Source organism: Labrus mixtus, chromosome 16, assembly GCF_963584025.1.
Source record: "Labrus mixtus chromosome 16, fLabMix1.1, whole genome shotgun sequence".
NCBI classification, from domain to species: Eukaryota; Metazoa; Chordata; class Actinopteri; order Labriformes; family Labridae; genus Labrus; species Labrus mixtus.
This window is the reverse complement of record NC_083627.1, coordinates 13,472,159-13,495,042: the sequence shown is the minus strand read 5'-3', so window position 1 is coordinate 13,495,042 and position 22,884 is coordinate 13,472,159. Positions and strand designations below refer to the sequence as shown.

The 22,884-nt window shown below is 43.6% G+C and overlaps 2 protein-coding genes across 6 annotated transcripts in view; both read left to right on the top strand.

The window, feature by feature from the left end:
* The first annotated feature begins 1,776 nt into the window (after nucleotides 1-1,776).
* On the top strand, nucleotides 1,777-7,934 carry LOC132990812 (DEP domain-containing mTOR-interacting protein-like). Its single transcript, XM_061059268.1, has 5 exons — nucleotides 1,777-1,973; nucleotides 3,561-3,710; nucleotides 4,691-4,761; nucleotides 5,276-5,380; nucleotides 5,692-7,934. Exons 1-5 carry the CDS (start codon nucleotides 1,955-1,957, stop codon nucleotides 5,818-5,820), a joined length of 474 nt encoding a protein of 157 aa, XP_060915251.1. The 5' UTR covers nucleotides 1,777-1,954; the 3' UTR covers nucleotides 5,821-7,934.
* An 11,802-nt stretch (nucleotides 7,935-19,736) lies between these two features.
* col14a1b (collagen, type XIV, alpha 1b) overlaps nucleotides 19,737-22,884 on the top strand; it is a 112,760-nt gene continuing 109,612 nt past the window's right edge. For all 5 annotated transcript variants that reach the window (XM_061059223.1, XM_061059219.1, XM_061059218.1 and 2 more), the window contains exons 1-2: nucleotides 19,737-19,872; nucleotides 22,374-22,488. In XM_061059223.1, coding sequence (XP_060915206.1) covers nucleotides 22,407-22,488 — 82 coding nt within the window. In that variant the 5' untranslated portion in view covers nucleotides 19,737-19,872; nucleotides 22,374-22,406. The remainder of the gene's footprint in view (nucleotides 19,873-22,373; nucleotides 22,489-22,884) is intronic.

Below are 22,884 nucleotides of genomic sequence, written 5' to 3'. Positions count from 1 at the left end.
GTGTCCTGACGCTTACTCCTCTCTCTCCTGATTCCTTTTTCTCTCCTATAGACGGATCATTCCCCTTCATTTCCTTTGTTGACTTTCATCAACTTTGGTCTTCACAGCGACGATGCACGCAACGCGTAGCAGGGTGACGAGAGAGTCATTGCTGTCAGATGGGGCCCCCTTAGGGTGTTTTCCTACTGTCATTGCAAAATTAGCTAAATTTGGGCCTCTGCTTTGGCCCCCTACTGATCTGGGGCCCCAAACATTTAACTATTTACTACTAACTGTTGACAAGGCCCTACGATTAGTTATGAACCTGAACGCACCATGATAAACAGCCTCCAAAGATTTGAGGCCCTGAGAAGAAGCATAAATAATCGTCTTCGATCAGGGGCGTGAAAGAAGGAAAGGCTGCAAAAGAAAAAAAGACTTATTCTTAAAATAAAAACTCAGCTTTAACTTCTGAATGTGAAGCTTAACGACGGAGAATCATCGATTGTTTGGTTTGGATTATTTATTAGTGTTGTTTATGTATTTGTATGTCTCCAGCTGCAAACAAATTTCCCTGTGGGGATAATAAAGATACCTTTGACCCTTTGATTCAGAATCTGAGATATTTATAAGAAGAGACAGACTCGATCACATCACCCTGAGACGTAAGAATCGAGGGCAGGTTCAGAGACTTCTTTGAGTTTATCTACTCACACGTTCACTTATTAATAAAAAACGGGGACAGGCAGAGGTGAGCGTGCCTCTAAAGACAATTCGCACAAAGTTTAAGAATGAGTCTTCAGAAAAAGTCTGCGTTGTTTCTCTGCACTTACTCGACGAAGCAGGCTCCTCCTTTGTGTCAGGAGTTTGTTTTATTGCTCAGTGAAATGTCTTCATGGTGAAACTCACATTTCTATCGCTGGCTGAGGCGTGCAGAGAGCGACGGAGCGAAAGGTTCAGCACAGAGATTATCATAAATATTATTCAGGAACAGAACGGTCAGATCTGACCGTTCAGATGTTCAGAAAAGAAAGTCTGAAACTCTCAAACGTTGTCACCTTGATCCACGTGAGGCTGATGAAAGAGAATTTTAAGAGTTTTATTTTTGTGTCTGATATTTTATTCTAAACATGCTGATGTTTCATCTTGCTCCTAAAGGTTCGACCCGCAGTCTCCATAAACTATTTTCTCATGTTGTCTCTCTCCACGCTCCTTGCTGCTGTGGCGCTGTACATGTCTCCATCGTGGGGATGAATAAAGGTGTATCTCATCTTAATGAAATGTGCAAATCTACAATGGCCCGGGAGGGGCGACTGCAAACGGCTGTAGGGACGTGGGTCAGTAACTGGAGGGTCCCTGTAAAATGGTCTGGTAGCTGGAGAGGAGCAAGGCACTAACCCCTCACCAGCTAAGGAGCGAGCACCCCCCCCCCCCTCTGATATCTCCCCATTAGTGCATGACAACAGTGTGAGTCTGTGTGTGTGTGTGTTTTCATCAAAGATTAGCTTTAGATTCAATCGTTCACAGGAAACCTCTTCCGGTTTGAACAAGGACACAAAAACTAAAGTTAATAAAATAAAATAAAATAATCATTCTATAAAAGTTCTGTTAGAAACCTGAAAGCTGTTTTATTGTGACACCCTGTGTTTACTTTTTCAAAGAGTCTCCTCCTCCATCCTGCTGAGGGTCGGTTTGTTTGTCCAGCGGTTTAATATTTAACACACACACACATACACACACACACACACACACACACACACACACACACATCCTTCCCTTTCAGATCTGTTAACACACACAGAGAGATTTGACGGAGCTGCTGATGGAGGAAACGTTTGGAGCTGTCGTCTTTAAATCGGTCTGATCCTCTTCTGTCCATCTGTTTGTTAACGCCGTCTCTATGAGCAGCGAGACGTCTTCCTCCTCTGGATTCGTCCTCAGCAGAATTTGTGTCTTTGGATAAACTTGAGCAGAGATGGGACCTCGGACAGCAGGTAAGAGCTGCTCCAGTTCTAAATCTCAGCTGATCATCAGAAACCCAAACTGACGTCAGATAACATGTTTCAGAGAACAGGTGAACTCTTCAGAGCTCCAAGGCCGTTTAGTCAGTTGTCAAAGTCAACACACTGAGTTCTTGTTTTAATGAAAACGCTTGTTTAAAGAAGCAGCTGAAGAACTTTCTGTGATGGATAACTGACCGGACAGACAGAATACTAAAGAGTGCAAAGAAACAAACATCTAGAAATACAGCACAGATGATTTCAGCTTCAGGGTAACTTTAAATCAGTCTATGAAGTGACCCCGCCTTTATTTGGGACCAGGCGGGATAAAGAAGCAAAGCGATCTGCACACCGAGGAGCTCTGTTAAAGGATTTATTAACATGTTGTTCTTTATAACTCTTTGTTCGGGCGTGTCCTTTTAAAAATGTTTGTCAATGCCAGACGAGACGATTGGGATACCATTAAAAAAATAAATTAGAAATCACTTATTTCATCTTTGCTTTTTTATTCTGGGGCTTTATTGGAGGGACAGGTCAGAGAATCAGGTAGAGAGAGGGGGGGATGACATGAGCCACAGGTCGGATTTGAACCCGGGCCACCTGTTTGGAGGACTAGCTATATACATGGGGCGCACACACTAACCAATAGGCTACAGGCGCCCCATCTGCAAACCATTTCAACACTAAATGCACAGAAGCCTTTAATCGAGCGCTGCCTTTATTTATCTAAACATGCAGCAACACCAGGCTAGTAAAAGGAGACTGGGCCTTGAACTGGAATGGGCTTGTATTAGAAGTTTTACGGTAACCGCCTTCGACTTGGGCTGCACGGTGCTCCAGTGGTTAGTCCTGTCCCCTCACAGCGAGGAGGTTCCAGGTTTGAATCCCCGTCTGACAGGAGCCTCTCTGTGTGGAGTTTGCATGTTCTCCCCGTGCATGTGTGGGTTCTCTCCGGGTACTCCGGCTTCCTCCCACAGTCCAAAGACGTGCTCGTTAGGTTAACTGGTGACTCTAAATTGTCCGTAGGTGTGAATGTGAGTGTGGCTGGTTGTCCGTCTTTATATGTCAGCCCTGTGATTGGCTGATGACCAGTCCAGGGTGAGAGAGAGAGAGAATCCAGAGTGTGTCAGAGTCAAACATCAGAGTCTGGAGGTGTGTAGGATTATAATTAAAGTTGAAGTTGAGTCATGGCACTGGAGTGGGACACAACGAAATAAAAATGCTTTTACGATCATAGAAGACGATTCATACGTCCAGAAGCTGTCGGTTAATTTGAAGTGTGTGTCATAAAGTATAATTGCTGTGACCGAATCCAAACATGGACTCGTTCTGGTCTTGTTTATGACGGTGCAGTTACCATGGTTACAAGATTGTGGATTAATTTTAAGCCCCGATCAGGAAGTGTTGTGTTAGTATGAGACGTGGCGTGTTCACTCAAACGCTAAACAGACGTTCTGTTGCCCTCTGGGGCCCCCTGCTGGACCCAAACATTAACGACACAGGCCAAACTTTAGCCGCTCTAGGAACTACATTGTTGGAAACAGAATCGAGGAAGTTAAAGACTTTAACCCTCTCTGTCAGTGGCTCCGTCTAAGGAGGTGAAGCGTGGAGGTCAGGGAGGAGCCCGTCTGAGGAGCAGCAGTGACGGCAGCATGTACAGCAGGCGAGGAGTCGGCCTAACAAACAACAACTCATCGTCATCCTCACCTGTGCTCTTCAACCCCAAATCAGGTACAAATACATCTCCATGTACAGATTCTAAAGAGAATTTAGATACGAGGTGCAGAATCAGATTTTGGTTTTAGTGTTAGAGTTTTCGTTGAGCGCAGGAAAACAGTCAGAGTAGAGAGAAGAAAGGGTGCAAAGAGGTCCATCGTAAGGCAACTTCAGGAACCATCAACAGTCATCTTATATTAATGATAAAACCTGGTTAGGAACTTAAAAAAGAAGCCCAGCAGCTCTCCTCTGCCCACTTCCCAGAGTCAAAAAAACCCACACAAACATTTCTCCCTCTCCCTTTGTTCACCTCAGGCCACGCCCCCTACACACCTGTGTCTACCTAGCTGAAGCAGGTCACATGACCAGGCTGACTGCAGACTTCACCCCACACAGAAACATGATATACAGGGACAGAGACATCGCAACAGGATTTAACCAGGCAAGAAATTAATTTAAATTAGATCACTTTAAAATAATAATACAGCAGTCTCCTCCCTAACCGGTTTGGCCATGTCACAAACTGCATCAAAGTGCAGCTGCTTGTAAATTACGTTTTCCCAACATCAACTCCAGTCTCGCTCCATAAGATGCGGCATGCCCAAAAGGAAGTCGGGAAGAATCAAGATCCAAGTCTTTACACAGTCATTGTGCAGGACGTCGAAACTACAAAGACGTTGTTTGTAGTTAACTATTGGTCACATAGGAAGCAGAAAGTTCTCCATCAGTCTGCAGGGTGGAGCTGTGGTGGCCGTGTGGTAGGACAGGTAGTATCAGACAGAGCCTGCAGTCAGTTTAAGATGGCATTGCTGCTTAAGGTGCGTTGATGCTGACACTAGATGAATCAGGTGTAAACAAATGGTTCCTTTGAGCGTCTTTAGGACTCTGAGGGTTCGACAAAACCTCGGTCCAGGATGACAAAGACGTGGTGTGATAATATATATACATATATATATATATATATATAAACCGTCATGTTGTTGTTTCATGTCCAGTGTTGAAGAGACCAGTGAGCACCGAGGAGCTGCAGAGACCCGGAGGACCGTACATCAAGAAAACCTTTACAGTAAGTCAGTTCATTATCCTCAGAACAAACATGGAGTCTGGTTAGTCTGTAGAGTTTCACCGCAACGTTTTCCAAACAGCCAATTTAATAACTTCAAATTGTTGCAATATGACAAAAAGAACACTTTAAGGGCAGTGAATGTTGTTTAGCAAATTCCCTGGTATCAATGTACATATGAATCATGGTGATGGAAGATTGGCGATTCTGGAGCGACAGATGAGTGGGAAACGGCGCCGGCAGGCCATCGGCAGATGCAGCTGAATTAACTGTGCCATGTCGCTGTGGAACTGGCCTGCCACAATTAACAGCGGCACGCCGGTGCTCCCGAAGCGGCATGTTCATGTGCTGCTTTTTCGATCGAAGTGATTACATCCTGTTACTATAGTAATCTGAATATGTTCCTCAATCATAAGTTCTTTTGTTTCTACACATTTAAGTCCGGAGTCGAGTCGATGAAGGGAGGAGTTTTCCTCCGCTGCAGATAAATATGCGACTTTCCTCCATGTGTGTTCAGATTGTGGCCGATGCAGTCGGTTGGGGGTTTGTGGTGCGAGGGAACATGCCGTGTCACATCCAGGCGGTGGAGCCCTGCGGCCCAGCTGCTGCTGCTGGGATGAAGGTAGGAATCATGGGAAATGGAGTTTAACTAAAGGCAGTTACATTATCGTCCAAGGCCTCAGCTTGTGCAGACAGCTGAGTTGTCTAAGCTACATTGGGAATCTTCTGTTTTTATTGTAACACAGGTGACATCTACTGGCCATGAAGGGAACTACAGAGTGTTTTTAAATTGTATAGCGATTTCTGATTGGTTCATGTGTAGTAACTCGCTGCAGAGAGACGTTTGAATGCCATAAAGCACACTCGGTGCGATCATGGTGGTCTGCCAGGTTTCCTCTTTGACTAACTGTCTGGTGTCTTCGCTCTCTGAAGGTTTGTCAGTTTGTGGTTTCGGTCAACGGGATCAACGTTCTTCATCTGGACTACCGGACCGTTAGCCACCTGATCCTGACCGGACCGAAGACTGTGGTGATGGAGGTGATGGAGGAAACTGAAAACTGAGCGGTGGAAGAACCTCTGCTGGACGGGCACAGAAAAACTTTTAAGAAACGCTAACAGGTGCGAGTCCTGTCTGAGGTTTCCTGAACTATAAACCCCAGAGAAGAACTCTGGAAGAGGAAACCTTTTCAGGAACTACATGAGAAAGATTCTGTTTCTACACGGCGGCCATGTTTCTTTACATTAATAATATGGAAGATAAAACTCAAGATCATCTTTTGTGCTGAATGACGGTCACATCCTCTGAGACATTCGCTCCTTTAGACGAGTGGCCTCAGTAAGGACTCCAATCTGACGGCCTTTAAAGTCGGACATGACTCTCAGAACAGGACCGATCCTGTGCACTCAAACTATAATGTTATTGTTTGTGTAGACAGAATAACGACTTCAAATGCACATTTTTAATGTTCAAGTATCCCTCAGTCTGATTCCTCCACTCGAGGCCTGATTGACAGAGGGATAGCGGAGATTTTGAACTTGCTAAACTCGTGCAAATGAGACAAAAAAAACATGTAATCCACAAACCACACACGGAGGGTTAAACGCTCCCCAAACTGCGCTGCGGAGCAAACGGCATCTCTGTGTTCTGATTGTCCAGATGTAAATGAGCTATTTTCCACTTTTGGGGCAAAATTGTCCCTTTGCAATGCTGATGAGCATCATTGAAAATGTCTAGTTCACAAGCACTTGCAGCCCTGCAGAGTTGGAGTAAAACCTCTACGGCCTGCTGAGAGTCGGTGGTAACTGTAATAATGCTAACAGTCACATGCTAACTTTCTGGTGAACGTGACGATTCGACCTCAGTGTGACTCTGTATGCGGAAATAAACTCTGCAAACACGCTTTGACGAGACGATTAGTTTTTTATTTAAAGGCTTCATTTGGGTTGTCTGAGGCTCAACCCCGGCTACAGTCTGGGCCGCTCAGCAGGACAGGGAGGAGGGTCGTCTTTTTTTATCAGTTGGCTTGATTTACGATCAAGCATACGATGTGACATCTGAACTTCCCAACAAACCGATAAAGATGTCAACCCCCCTCTCAGAGCTCGGTCAGGATGAAAGCTTCTCTCCACAATCAGATGAACACAAGAGCTATGTGTAAGAAGATCTGAAGCTTCATGGGCGCTTTGCGCTTGAATATCAATAAGACAAAATGCTGTGAACTGGATCTGAGAAAACAGACGATGGAGCTCTTAGCAGACGGGATCCATTCTTAGTGAAAATGAACATTGTTCTAGTTTGGGGTGTAAATATGGCCTCGGCTTAAGTGAGAGGAAAAGGAAGATTTCTGTTCCTGTACTGCGTCCGTCCTTCTCTTCAGTAATGCAGCTACTCTCCTCAAATGTTTGTTTTCACTTATCTCTTAAACAATCTTTCAGTTTCTGATGAAGGCACTGTGTTCTTTGTGTCAACCTTTTTATTTTATTTATTTAAAACTTCTTGTTTTTCTATTTTAAAGGAGCAATATGTAACTCTGACACCTTGTGTTTAAAATGGGTACTGCAGTCCAGATTCTAAACATTGTAGAGCGCTGTCTCCCCCCGCCCCCTCCTCTCTAGAGTCGATGCTCACGTAGGTTGCCATGTGGTGGACACTGAAGCTTCAGTGTTTATCCAGCTCTGCATCGGTCTGTAAACCTTTCTGTGTTCTAACCTCTCTCCATTTTTCAAAAGCATCTCCAATATTGATCCTAGTTTGAGCACGTTTCTGCTCGTGGAGCTTATTAGAAACATGCAGAGACTTTTTAAGTCGGGTACAATCACTTCTATCTGAACCAGTTCTCTTGCCCGCTTCCATCACTGCAACACCTGTTGGTTTGACATGATAACTGGTCTCATATTTGGCAAACCGAGGGGTGTCCAAAACGGCAGTGCCTTAAAACCGCCTACCTTCTCGAGCATACAGGACCAGAATCTAAAGTTAGAAGGAGGACATACTGGCTGCTGCATTGTTGTCAGAGAAGCCAGCACTTCAACATAGCATGTTTCATTAATGTCTGATCATATAGTAAGGTCACTTCATCATTTCACTCACTACACATTTTACTGAGTGGACCTTTAAGGGATGTTTCCTTTCTCTGTATAAAGCGATCACAGACGGTGTATTTATCAGAAGCTTTGAAGGTTTGACGTGAGATCATGTTGTTGACGCCTCGCTGACAGTTGGTGTTTTCTTCATGAGGGCCGTTTGGACTTTTAACCCTGCGTGCCACCTCACTGCCTCGTCCACACAAACACATTACCCGTGTGTATTAAAGCTGCAATCACACACGTCCTGACACGTGCCCCTCCCTCAGGCGTGTTTACTTTTCCATCCACTCTGTGCGACGTCTGATTCCCAGAAGAGGAGGAGGAGAGGATGAAGAGAAGTAGATCAACAACTTCACTACAAGAGGAGGCAGAAGTGTTTTTTTGTTTTGAACCCTCACACAGTTTCTCTCGTCTTTTTAAATCCTTAAACTGTATTTGTGTCTTTAGTGTTTGTGTGATTTTCCTCCGCTCTGTTTTATCATGTTTTTTTCTCTGCAGGGTCTGGAGACTCACGTTGTCTCCTGGCTCCTCTCACACCTTTAAGCGCGTATTAAACGTCTGGCTGCATGTTGTTTCAAAGACCGGGTAACGAGGAAATCTTCACTATGCTGTTAACGTCGAAGGTTTCATGTGATCTACATGCAAACAGTGTGCTCTTAGAGTGTGACATCACGGAAGATGAAACTGAAGTTTCTATTTTATATGATTTAAACTTTTGTGCGGCATTCTGCTTCTAACTGCTCAGCCTGTCATTTCTGTTTGCCTTGCATTGTGTTTGATTGGTTGGTTGTGTTCATGTGGATTACAAAAATACAAATAAAAAAAAGCAGGAAGGTTTCATTAGTTTCTGGTTTCGTTTTGTCTGGTTGTTTGAATTTAATTTCCTGTTTTTATTTTGACATCCATCCCTGTGTGTGCATTCCCCTCGTCTTTAGTGTTTCCTGTTTTAATTTGGAGTGCTTGTCCCCGGTGTTTCTTGTCTTCCTTCCTCCCTTTCTCTGGTTTCACCTGTGTCTGATTGACGCAGTGTGGATTTAGGGTACTTCTCATGTCTCTTATGGTACGTCCCTCTCTTAAATTGCATCCACATATCCTTCACTTGCTTCCCTCACTTGCGTCTTAGTCCCTCCCACCAGAGATGCACGGAGAGACATGAGGAAACGAAGCAGAGGAGAGAGGAAACAAGGAAATCTGTTTCAGCGTGCCAGAGTTTGCCGGAAGTTTCCGATTCATTAAAATCAAGGAATGATCCAATATTGCGGCCTCTGTCTTTTTGTATTGAAACAGTTATAAATAGTATTAGACTTTCACTTAAACATAAAAAAATCTCAGTTTAAGACCAAATAAAAAGAGTCAGCAGACCGCAGAATGGAAGAGTTTTATTCTGCAAGTGAACCGAAGCTTGAACCGAAGGTAAATGGACTTTTTGGAATATCCAGTTGCCTTTGGATCATGCTTCAATGACCATGACCGGAACGACTGGGCGCCTCCTCAGATATTCTGCAGGTGAGGAGGAGGTCAGAGCTGCTCCACAGTCAGGTCATATGAACACATCAGTGACGAGGCAGTTTGCAGCTCCACCAGAAGGTGGCGGCACCGTCTCTGTTTGATGCAGCAGTCTGTCATGTTCTCTGCTGTGATTGCTTTGTTTTTGGTATCAAATGACATCAGTGCAATATCAGATTAATACACGAGGTATATGTAAGACTCGCAGACGGCCCTGCAGGGAGGTGAACTTGATGCATCGTGCTGACCACTTCCACTGAAGTTATTTACAACATTATGATGCAGAGTGTCCCTGGGCGGGCGGGCAGTGGGCAGGTAATATTGCGTCTGTGTGCACTTCTGCTGGCGTCTTGAAGAAGCTTCAAGCTAACTTTGGGAATCAAGGTCGATAGATTTGATGAACAGACGCACAAAAAGCTTCAAGTCAGAGACACTGACACAAACCATGGAGCTGAGAGGATGTGCAGAGTTAAGATAAACTTTGATTGTGGTTGCTGTGGTTGTCATAATACCAGAATTTTAAATGTTGATGTAACACATATTAAGAATCGAATGATAGCCGAGCAATACCATGCCGGTTTAATACCACGGTAACAAAAGTAGAAGTCCTAGGCACCAATATTGGACCAAACACTGCAGACAAACTCTGCACATTGTCTAAAATGCACAAATAGGCCGACATATTTCCTGCAGTTGAGGCCGTTGTGCAAAAGTTAGTCTGCACTTCTTAACCGTGTGTATCACCAAGCCTGTTACCCAACGAGACATTAAACAACCTGAGGGTGTCAGAGAAAGAGAGACAAAGACTTTAAGGGATGTTCATTCTGTGAAATCCAGACACAAAGAGGATTCTTTCCCCTTTTCTTAATTATATAATATCAGAACGTCCTAACATATGATCATGTTGTGAAATCCTGGGGTGGGGCTTTCTGCTGTAACTTTCCTGCTTTTTCAAAATGACTGTCATTACTGACATTCTCTGCCGTCAGCTCAGGGGATCCTCCCGTGATTTAGGCCAAGTTCATAAAAAAAGAAGTCAGAGTTCAGTGAGGTTGTATGCAGGGTTCGAGAACATAAATTGTAAGACCTGAGGGCGTGAGGTGAGAGGAGGCCGAGTACAGTACGAGCTCTCACATTTCACAGCCTCATCTTATTGGTTTCTCTCTCATCCTTAAATATTTCTAACTGCTCTGGTACAAAGAAAAGTTGTTCCTGCTCCTGTTTAGATTGATTTTGAATATAAAATCAGCTCTAACTCCTCATGAGATCCTTGAGCTCCAGGGGGAGGGTTCACTCCTCTCTTCCTGTCCTGATCACATCCTCTCCTCTCGCCTCAGTGATAAGTGAGGCGGAATGACATTCCTGAAAGTTTCAGAGGATTTCAGGGAATTCCAGGTGAGAGGCTTTGCACTCGGAGCTTGTAGAGACACATACAAGAAAAACACGAGAGTGGACGGACTGGAGGAAGGATCAACGTGAAACTGCGGGGCGATGATTTAAGGGATTTGTCTGCCATGTTGTCTCAAAGCAACACCCCGATCCAACCATTGATTTCAGCATCAGCTGAATGAAATCATGTCTGTGGGTAAAGTTTAAATCCTGCACGATGAGAGAAAGTATTGATGAACAGTGGGCCACTAAACTAAAAATAATAAGATGTCTGTAGTCTGTGTATCCAAGAAAACATGATGAAGGTTAAAGCTTTAGCTGACGGTAGCCTAGTGGTAGGTGCAAATGTCCAATGCACAGAGGCTTAAGTCTTTTAGAGCAGGCTACTCGGGTTCGAATGCGACCCGTGGCTTCCCTGCATGTCATTCCCCGCTCTCTCTCTCCCTCTCTCTCCCCGGTTTCTGACTCTATCCACTGTCCTATCTAAACAAAAATAGACATAAAAAGCCCAAAACTAAGTCTTAAAAAAATCTTTAGCTGACTGGGCTTTCTCTTTTCTGCAGCTCGGATCATAACATGAGCGTTGACAGCTCGTGATGACAGAGTTGAAACGAGGCGTGGCACTGCCGCGGCAGCAGCCAAACTAAGCTTCAGGAAAGATTTCAGTCGCTCCAGCATCATCCGCTCGTGCTGTGATTGTGTTGGACCGCTCGATAAACAGAATGTAAACTAGATGCTGCTGCAGCGAGTGAGAGGAGAAATGAGATGAGCAAAAACAAGAGGCCACAAAATTACCCCTGAGATGCCCTCGAGCAAAAACTAAAGGTGTACTGAGCAGCTTTCAGACAAGGAAGTTAACCTTTTACTCTCTGAGTCCTCATACAGTTTCTAACGTTTGACTGCTGATATCTGCCGCAGCCGTCTTCCCACCGTCTTTTGATTTTCTCTGGGTTTCGAATGAGAAAAAGGTCTTCACTATAAAAATAGTAAAAGTAAAGACAACAATCGCTTTGTCCTCATAACTCCTTTTTCTGAACTAAAACTGGTTCAGGAACAAATCTCCAACCAGCACATCGACCCACATCGTTAATAAGCAGCAAAATCACATCTATAACATCAGGACTTCTGACTGAGAGAGGACAAAAGGGAAGTAAATACCTCTCGGGCTCTGAGTGGCTAACAGGTACATGTTTGAGAATTGCTCCCTTTGATTGCTCTGGCTAGTTGCAAAGTGAGCTGTAATGATTGTAATGGAGCTCTCCGGGAGAAAATGCTCTCAAATTGCCTGTTTTGGTCCCTGACAGGCTCAGGTTGTTACTCTGAGTGTGTGACAAATTTACAGAAAGGATCCCTGCTGAAAGAGAGAGCTTTTTGTTGATTTTTTTTAACCACAAACAGCTGGGACATGAGACATCAGACGCCTTCGTTTTAGCGCGCAGCACACAGGAGACTCTGCTCGCCGTCCATCAGGACGTCTGTTTGTGTGTTTTAAAAGTGAAACTTGAGTTCTGCACGACGTGCGTACAAGACGAGTTCACGCAAAACACAGAACGGCTCAAGAAAGTGGTCAACAAGCAGATCCCGTGTTCTGAAAGGTTTAGTGATGGTTTGTCTTAACAGAGAGAGAGAGGGAGAGACAAAGAGAGAGAGAGAGGGAGAGAGAGAGAGAGAGAGAGAGAGAGAGAGGGAGAGGGAGAGAGGGAGAGGGAGAGACAAAGAGAGAGATAGAGAGAGAGGGAGAGACAAAGAGAGAGAGAGAGAGGGAGAGACAAAGAGAGAGAGAGAGAGAGAGGGAGAGAGGGAGAGAGAGAGAGAGAGAGAGAGGGAGAGAGGGAGAGAGAGAGGGAGAGAGAGATAGAGAGTCTGGCAACATAAGTAAGACAATTTTCAAATCTTGACCGATTTTAAAAAATGGGAGACCACCGACATGAAGACGGTTTGTCCTCAGAAACTCTTCACAGTGATCACACGGGACTTCGGAAGAAATACAAATATGGTGGACGATGGTCGTGGTCAGCTGACTGTGTGGTTTGACTTCATGAGACGTTATAAAGACACTTGTGTTGTTGCCATAGTTACACAAGCTGCTATTCTTCTTCAGTATTCCTCCCGGCTCGGTGCTCAGTTCTGTTTAACTTGCCGCCATGTTTGTGAGCTCTTAAAGTGAGGCAACATCCGGCTGGTGACACTTCCCGGTCTGCTCGCTCTCGCTCTCATATCATTCAAGATCGGAAAGGCTCCAACTGGATCAGGAGCAGGACAGTAACTGTAGTGACACCACACACAGCAGGATTATTTGGACTAATAATCGGTTGATTAATCAAATCAGGCCACGCCTTCACGACAATCGTCTGGGTTATTATCGTCCAGTGTGGAGTCAGCCCTAGTGGACCAAATTAGACACAGCATGTGTTGTGGCTGAAGCAATCTGCCAGAGCAATTCCAAAATTAGACGAGTTGCGTCATTTAGACCCGAATAGTGTGAAAATAAAAAGATCTTGATTTTCATGCCACTTCATCAGCTTTTATTTAATCCGTGAGAGCGCACACATACGCGCACACACACACACACACACACACACACACACACACACACACACACACACAGACACACACACAGTCATTATTTCCCACTTGGTCACAATCAAGGCCTGATGTGTGAGCGTACCTGTGACTCTGCAGGTGAACGGGTTCATGTTCTTGTTTTCTGCAGAATAACAGAAACAGACTTTGAGTTCATTTCAGTTCAGTGAGTTCGTTATCTGCCGTCTCATAATGAAGTCTGCGCGCTCTGCTTCATTAAAGCGGGACAGAGAAGATGCTCTGATCCCCAAAACACGACGTCCGCCGCCATCACACAGTACACGGTGATGTTAGCAGCAGAGATGAGTCAGTGTTCCCTGTTTGACAAAGACAAACCTGTCGTTGGAGACGAGTCATAACTTTGACAAAAACAACAAAATATGTGATTTAAATTCATGCCACAACATCAACTTTCTTGATTAGTTTCTAGTTCTATTAGTTTTGCCAGAAACATATATAGACCGATAGAAACCCTGGCACATAGACTCAGACGATAGAAACAACACACACCGTGAACACTAGAGATCATGATGAACAACATGAAACTGAGAATGTATAAAAACGTCTGTTAAACCATCATTTAAAGGTCACATATGATGTAAAACATTTCACCATGTTTCCCAATGTGTCTACAAACCCCCCAATGATGAGAAAAGTCCATCCTCTCTGTCTTCTCCCTGCTCCACTTTTCAGAAAATGTGTGCTCAAACAGGCCGTTTGGAGATTTTCCCTTCATGACATCACAAAGGGCAGTAACCCCTCCCCCAGGTGGGTGACACTCCCACAGCTAGCGTTCCATTTGATCTTGAAAGTCGGAAATTCCGAGTTGCCGGTTTGATACATCATCAGGAACGCTCCCTGAAGTCCGACTCAGAAACTCTGAGTACCTTCAGTAGCCTGAGTTCAAATCCAACATGGCTGCTGCGTGCATCAACAGTCACGTTTCAGATGTAACTGTGGTGTTTATGAGCAGCTTAGTCCTCTTTGTGTAATTAAATCAATCACACTGATAGTATCGCGTAAGTTCTATCTTTAGCCCACCAACTATCACATGGTGTGTTGTTATCGTCTGGTCCATCCATATAGCCTGTCAGACTCATAACTGGCCTCAGTCCCAGCTTCCAATTTTAAAACACATTTCCACCAAAAAGGTATCGAAGCATTGAACCTTTTGGCATCCTTACCGTAAAGTGATCACTCAGTAACTCTCAGTGACTCCAACGAGTATGGGCTTTTATAGTTATAAGACTAAAATAGAAGTTAAAAAATGTTTATATTCTTAAAGTAGTACAGAAACACGTAAACAGATTGAAGCTGAACTCCTGCAGAAGAAAAGTAAAGATGTCAAACTGTTCATTAAATCTGCAGAGAAACTGACGTCTGAAGGGAACAAAGTGAACTGTACAAGATTCTGTTTCTGATTAGGACACGACGAGAACGCTGAGAGACACTCAGTTCTCCTGTTGGTTAAACATTCGAGGTACAGAGAGAGAGGGAGAGAGAGGGGGAGAGGGAGGGAGAGGGAGAGGGGGGGGGGAGAGAGGGGGAGAGAGGGGGAGAGGGAGGGAGAGGGAGAGAGAGGGAGAGAGAGAGAGAGAGAGAGAGGGAGAGAGAGAGAGAGAGGGAGAGAGAGGGGGAGAGAGAAGGAGAGGGAGAGAGAGAGAGAGAGAGAGGGAGAGAGAGGGAGAGAGAGGGGAGAGAGAGGGAGAGAGAGAGAGAGAGAGAGAGAGAGAGGGAGAGAGCAGAAAGAAGCCCATCATTCATTCAGAGCTCTGTGCTGTGTCAAAGATAAGGACACCTGCACCTGCTGCAGCTCCGTGTGCACGTTACTGTGTTCCTCTGGAAACGTCTACAGGCTTACAAGATCAGTGGTTTTGGGGAAGGGGGGGGGGGGGGGTGTAGTTGAGAGATAGTTCAGTGGATAGGGTCAGAAGTCAGGGAGAGAGAGTGAGAGTGGGGAATGACATGCAGGCCGGGCAACATGCTCAGAGGACTGCAGCCTCTGTATATTGGGCGCTCACACTAACCACTAGGCGCCCCACAAGATCATTTTTATTATTATGTACTAACACTTCGTATGGTGGAAGAATGTCAACATGAGTGTAGCAGCTAATATTTAGTTTAAATGGTAAATGGACGTGAGCTCGTTTAGTTCTTTCCTAGTATTCTGACTACTCAAAGCGCTTTAACACCGCAGGTCACAGGAGTTGGTCTGCTTCCTTTTGGACAGGCAGCTTGTGCAAGCGTTCGCTTGCAGTGTAGGTACAAGCAGTAAACGTACACACTACGTCCTGCAGGGAGTGTGAGCTTCTGGGGGCGATGAGCTCAGGAAGAGGAGCCCAGTTGGAATGTTGTGTTTACAAACTGCAACCAACATTTCTACGGACTGCACCTTTAACGTTAGGAAATATTACATAGGAAATGCTAATTATTATGTTTGTTTGTGCACACAAACTTCATGCCCAGTTTGGCCACCCAAGCCTAAAAAAGTCTGGACACGCCCCTGCTTTCTCCGTCTCCTGAGGGGGACATAACTTTGGAAAAAAGGGGGAAAAGCATGTGCACTTGAATATGTCTTCTCTGGTCTAATGTCGGAATCATTTCAATGTAGACATAAACTAGGACTTGTGTCTGTGTGGATTGTACTCCTTTTTATTCTGTGGCCTTATGCAACCCACCTTGAAGTAGAGTGAGTGTAAAACCAGTGAGGCGCTTTCCATTCTTTCACTTTCACAACGAGCCACCTGCCCAGGAGTCAGGAGGACACAGAGAGGAGCCCTGGGGAGCCACACAGCCGGAGGTCACAGAAACACACAGGCCCTCTCAGCCTGCTGCCGCTCAAACACATATTTTAGTGTGCAGCCTCGCCTCGCATTAAACCAGGTAAAAGGAATGAATAGCTGCAGGGCAGGATGGTGAATGAAGCGGGAAACACCCATCAGTCCTCGGCAAGTCTCAACTGAGAGGAGAACAGAGTGCACCGTCAAGTTACATACAGCTAGACAGGAAGCACTGATGTGTGCTCTTCATATTTAAAGCAGGAAAATTAAATTATATCTTCATGATGCATTTAAGATATTTTGGAAAAGACAAAGTCTGAAACTGTTTGTCTGTTGTCTGTCTTAGTGATGAATAAAATTTGGCTTCTTACCTTTCTTACAATAAATATACTATATACAAAATGATTTTACGGTTTTTATGCTGTTGTATTCTTTTGTTTTTTAGTGTAAGTGTTTGGATCAGCGTGTTAGTGTGTGTGTGTGTGTGTGTGGGGGGGGGGGGGGGGGGGGCGGCTGTGCACTACGTCATGTACCTTAACAACCTCCAGGGACAGTGGGGGTCCACAGTCTGTAGAAACCTTTATTTTTGGGGGTCATGAGATGAAAAGTTTGGGAACCCCTGCTCTAACGTAGTGATTACCAAAGTGGGGGTTGGAAGAGTGTGATTTCCATGGCTGTAAACATTTTGATATCTTCTGTTAAAACTGGCTTTTTTTGAATGGGTGTGTATGTGTCTTCCTGTGCTTCTGCATCCAGCCTCTAGTGGACACTCAAGGAACTGCAGGATTTTGCACTTCAGCATCGGCTTCATTCTTCCAGAGGCTGCCTCTCGATTGAAATACATTTTGTGGGGTCTAATGGAAGGTGTTTCTTTTTGGATGAACTGGATTTAAATATCCCCCACTGATGGCAGGTGAATGCAGACTTACCTTGAAGAATGCAAACAACAAACAAATACTACAGGCCCGGTTCTATGAGGGTGCAAAAGGTTGCATTGCAACCTCATTTCTGCTACCTAAATTGTTTGAACGTGAAAATATAGCAATATATATATATTTTTAACAGTAATTAATAAAGGCTTTCAAATGACAACAGTGACTCAGATCGTGTTTATTAGGCTACATCCATGATCTGGGGCCCGTTTCTGAAAGAAGATTTAGTGCAAACTCTGAGTCTGTTAACCCTGAAATGAGGGAAACTCTGGGTATTCCGTTTCAGAAGAGGAGGTCGAGAAAGAGGGGTAACTCCAGCCCCGTTTCAGAGGGCGAGGTTACTTTACCTCTGAGTCAGTTACTATGGTAACGTGAGCAGCTGTTTTCTGTTACGCCACTTTTCTCTCCTTTGCCGCTGCAGCAGTGTTACTTTTGTTTCCTTCTTAAAACCTGTTCATATTCGTCGTAGCCTATGGCCACATGAAGATATTTATATATTTGGAGATGGTTAAAGTACGAGGATCTCTTTTTTGTAACCTGTTGCCATGTTGAATCGTAGAATCGGGGCTCCATTCATGTTGGCTTTTTATCGTTGTGGTGCACGCGCTGAACACCGAGTGGACCTACTGAGAGTTGATTTAACTAATTCAAATCTGCTGATCTGGAACCGAACACTCAGAGTTTCCCATCTGAGAGTAAATCAACTCAGAGCTCAGGGTTAGACTGAGAGTTTGTTGAACCTTCTTTCAGAAACGGGCCCCAGATGGTCAGGACATGCCTGTTCCCCGGGGACCACATGAAAGACCCATAACACCTGATCTGTTTTTAATTTCTGTTGCCTGTCACTGTAGCTGAATCCTCACTAATCCAAGACCCTAAGTCATTTTGTTCTAGAAACGGGCCTAAAACACAATGTTAGCAGCAAAATAGCCTAAAAATGCTATTAGCCTACTTCTAGGTCTTAACAATTTTGGGGTCTTGGTACTTTGTCTTAAAACATCTAATAATAAGGACACAACATTATTGTTTGATTAACTATTCTCTATTTCATGGAAAGCAATTAATAACGTACAATGAAATCATACAATTGTAGAACATGAAAAACGATCAGTAGCATACAGTTGGACGCTGGGGGAATCTGATTGGTTGAGAAAATCCGCAGTGGGAGGAGCTTAAATAATTGATTGACAGCCGTTGATTATCGTTAGTGTATTCTGATTGTTAACTAAAGAACTCCATGATTTGGGATGAGATAAAATTCGGTTTTAAATTTGTTTAACGTATTCACAGCCTTATTTATTTTCTCTTTCTGCATTTATGAATTGATCATTAAAGGACGGAACTTCTTTAAAGTGGTTAAACTAGTTATCTCAGAGAGCTACAGTAAAAGGCTCGCTAGCTAAACAGCGACAGTAGCTAGCATGAACTTGGCTAATATAACGCGTTATCCTAGCCACCAGCTAGCAAAGTATGAAAGAAAAGAAAAGAAAAGCTACATGAAATGGTAGGTTTATTGTCATTTTATAGGTTTATTGTTGATTTCACGTCAGACATTTACAGACAATTCTGTTATCTAGCTTCAGCATCAATTAGCTAACATTAAAAACTGTAATGAGTCCTAATTTCTTCCACGGAAAGAGTTTATTAAATTTAAGATATATCCATCCTACCCTCAAATCAAATCAAACGCTCAAACCAACCCCAAAACCCCGGCTTCAATCAACTACTGCTAAAACATAATCATTATACAAACTCTCAACTCTCACACCACAACATTGTTCAACATCAACATATTCAACACATATACACTCCTCAACTCTCTTCTACCTCTCAAGTCCCCTTTACAAAGCACCTTCTCTCGCTCCCCTACTCTCTATCACTTCTTTCACTTCTTGTATCCTTTCTTAGGTATTTCATATAGTTTTGTAATGTATTTGCTGGTTGTAGTCTGGTGTGTGTCTATTGATGTCTTAGTATTTTGCTGTCTTTATTTGTATTTATTTATTTATTATTTTTTTTTTTTACTGTGTTTTGAAGTTGTTGTCCTGACCTTGTCTGTTTGTTTTTGTGCCTCGTTTGTTATGTATAGGTCACCAGTTTGTCACTCTATTGCACCTAATAAAAAAAAGAAATAAAAAAAAAAGATATAACTTATTAGCTAAAGCTAAATATGGGGGAAACGTAGGACTATCATGATAGTCTAAATATTACAGGAGATGGTTAGGGTCATGCATGAGAAATAAGTAATAAATAAAGGAAGAGGAGGGAGATTTGTTGTCACAATGTAATACGAGAATTAAGTTGAAATATGGACAACATAGTTCAAACGTGGAGAATAAAACTGAAATACCATTTCGAGAATAAAGGCACAATTTCACGATAATTTATTTCAACTTAATTCTCGACATTTAGACGTTATTCTCTATATTCATAATGGAAAACAATCTTCCTCTTATCATGAGGCTATGTCTCTCTTCTGTAAAATATAAAACTCATACACAGCATAAAAAGGTAAAAAGGCAGGAAACTGATGTATATGTTATACCATTTAATTGTGTTTAAAGTGTGCGTTTTTAAATGCATGCAGGGTTAAAAATCACTGTAAACACTGTCCTGTGTTTCATGAAGTGTGATTGTCGTTTGGCCCTTTATTTTGAAAGGTTCCCCCGGTATCCTCGTGCGTTCTCGGCTCTGCCTTGTCTCGTGGTCGGGACTGTGCAGGGAGCGGAGAGTTGGTTGAACAGAGTGGATCAGACACGCTGTGTGGGCACTGCTGAGCTTGTCGTCCAGCTGTTCGGAGGAGAGCTGCGCAGCTTGGAAACGTATGATCTGAGAAGGTACGATACATTTTTTTTTTTTTTTAATTTACTCTCTGCGTCCTTCTGCTCAACACGCCCTTAGACCCACGGAGCTTTCCTCTCTCTCCACCTGAACACCTCGCCGCGTGGAGTTGGTACCTGTCTAGCTGATGGCGCAGCGGCGTGCATGCACACCTCACCTGTGCTCGTTTCAATTAAGGGAAACTTCCGCTGCTTTTATTTACGTTCAACTCGTTTCTCAGCCTTTTGGTGGCTGTTGTCTATTTATTTATTTATTGATGGTTTGTTTGTTATATGGACAGATGATAATATACACAGACAAACTGCAAACAGCCATCCAATGCATGCATCATGGTGTTTACAACGGAATGCTAATTTGCAGCAGCCGTACAATAATAAAGCAGTTAAGTTAAAGGGTAAGATGGGTGCAGCAGGATGTAAGGAGACACAGCTTTATAAAAATGTAATATGACTACAAGTCTGTTGCTGAACTAACCAGGGTTTGGTGTCTCTCCTCAAAGAGGTGAAGTTTGCAGTGAGTGATCAGGCAGCCAGCAGAACAGAAGAAGCTGTTTGCAATATTTAGACTTTACAATCTCCACATGAAGCTGCTCTGTGACTGTGCTCTTACTACTTTATATCCTGTACCTGTAGGCCTAATGCACCTTTACCTGCGAGTGACTGATCTGACATTAACTTAAAGATGTTTGAGAGATCGCAGGAGGGAGCAGTACTAATGCCATCTAGAGCTCTAAATCAGGTAGAGGCTGACACTCTAATTTGAACTGCAATGTCGTCATAAACTTACTATATTGAACTACAGTCACAGAGTAACTCCCCGAGGGTATAATCACAGATATTCTAGAGATTATTCTTAAAGTAAACACACTTAAAATCCCACGTGAGACTGCTGTGTAAATATATTGTCATCCTAATTCTACATTTTACAGAGAAAATGATTTAGATGTTTTTGTTTCCGTCTCATTGCTTGCCTTAAAACTGCAGCGTGCTGATGTGGTTAAAATGCCAAGTGCAAATTGTCAGCTGTGACGATAAATTATACAACAGTAGCATGAAATTAAAAGTTTGCTGCAGCGCTAGTTGGAAACTAAAGGTGTTTTTTTTCGGGAGACACATCAGAAGCAGCGATCTGACGATCATGCAGTGCGCGTAGTTTGACTCTCTTGTTCCTCCTGGACAAATCAAGACAACGATCTCAAACCACTTCACCACAGTGGGCGATTGTTTTCACTGAGAATCGTCCCTTCTTTGTTCTTTCCAATTTGCTCTCTTATGTAACTCGACATCTTTTGTAAGTAAGGGACACCTCAATGATTTTCAGGCTTTAAATAAAGGTTTGAAATGAAATGTAGTTATTAGAAAACGTCTGCAGTCTCTCATCTTTAGAGCTCATTATTACCTCATGTCGTCTTTATTTTTTTAGAGTTTGAAGGGAAATGCTGCGGCTACATCCTTCTGCAGGGGATTATGCAGCTAGTAAGACTCACACATGTACAGTGTGTGACAGTCATGATACATGATTATTGATCTGCTTTATCCTGATCATTTTCAAGTTAACGTGCTGCAGGACCTGAAGGAGGAGAGAGGATAATTATCATGTGATACATTTAGCAGCTTAATTAGTGCTGAGTAATCAAATTTCAGTTATGATTTTGTCTTCCCACGATCATGAAAACAAAATAATCAAAATTAAATGATGACCGTGCAGCATGCGGTGTTTCACTCTTTCTGTCCAGAGTTTTTTCTTTTTTTTTTTACGTGTGGTAAATTCTAAAAGGTTTGTTGTTACATCATCACTCCCTAAAAGTCGTCAGAGAGTTAAAGTTTGATGAATGCACGTGATGCAGATGTTGTTAAATCACTGAGTAATCGTGTTTAATAATCATGATCTCAATATCAATCAAAACGATCGTGATTATGATTTTTGCCACAATCGAGTAGCCCTGAGCCTAATCCCAGGAGGGATGGTTAAACGACTAAACCAATGAGATGTCAGTAAAGGAGGGAGGTGTTGGAGGGGGCTGGGAGGTAAAAAAAAAAAAAAAAAAAAGACACCACCTGTGATGTAAAAGAACGCTTGTTTTTGTGTCAACACATTATTAAATGTCTCCTTGGTAACTACATGTTTAAAGTTGATTCATTTTGACTCCATTTAATGTCCTTAATATTGCAAAAGAATCCTGGATTACATGCTTTATATGTCCTCTCCCACGCTGTTTAAATTCCTTTGTGTCTCTTTCTCTCTCCTCACTCTCCTTATCTGTCTCCCCTTCTTGCTCCCCTTGTACTCCTTCTCTCCACCCTCTCTGTCCTCCTTTCCTTATCTTCTCCAACTTCTTTCACACATCCCTTTTTTCTACACTCTGTCCGTCTTGCTCCCTCCTTTCTTCTTCTTTATTTACATCCTTTCATCTGCCTCTCCTGGTCCCTGTCCTGTTTTTCTCCTCCTTAACCCCTTCTCCTCCTGGTCCCTGTCACCCTCTCTCTCTCTCCGTCAGGTGTGTGGTGTCCTCCTTTCTGCTGCTACCAGGATGCAGTTCTCAGTCACGCTGAGCCTCTGCCTGCTGGGCTTGGTTTTCGTCTCGCTGTTCCCTCAGCCAGCGCGGGGCCAAGGTAAGTACCTCCAATCAGTCTTTTCACTCAGGGGACAACAGGGGTCAACAAGGTCAATCAGGGTTAACCACACAGCTGCTCAGGACTTAACATGGCCAAACTGGGCTCGTAGAAAAGGACCAAAATGGACAGCCGTGTTTTCCCCCCCGCATGATTCCCTACAGGGCAAGCTATAGTCCCATTTATATGCTGTATAATCCCCTTAACAACTATAGAGACTTGGCTTTCTTATACTGCATTGTCCTCAAACATGGAATACCTGAAGTTCCTCTTTAAGCATGGATACAAGAGTTTACCATGAGCCCCGTTTCCACCAAGCAGTTCAGTTCAGTTCGTCACGGCACGCATTTCGTGGCGTTTCCACTATCAAACATCGGGAAAGGTCCCAAAATTAGC

Excerpts from the sequence above, each read along its gene's own strand:
- LOC132990812 (XM_061059268.1), top strand. Across the intron at positions 4,762-5,275 it reads ACATCAAGAAAACCTTTACA|ATTGTGGCCGATGCAGTCGG; the intron begins GTAAGTCAGTTC and ends ATGTGTGTTCAG. Across the intron at positions 5,381-5,691 it reads CTGCTGCTGCTGGGATGAAG|GTTTGTCAGTTTGTGGTTTC; the intron begins GTAGGAATCATG and ends CGCTCTCTGAAG.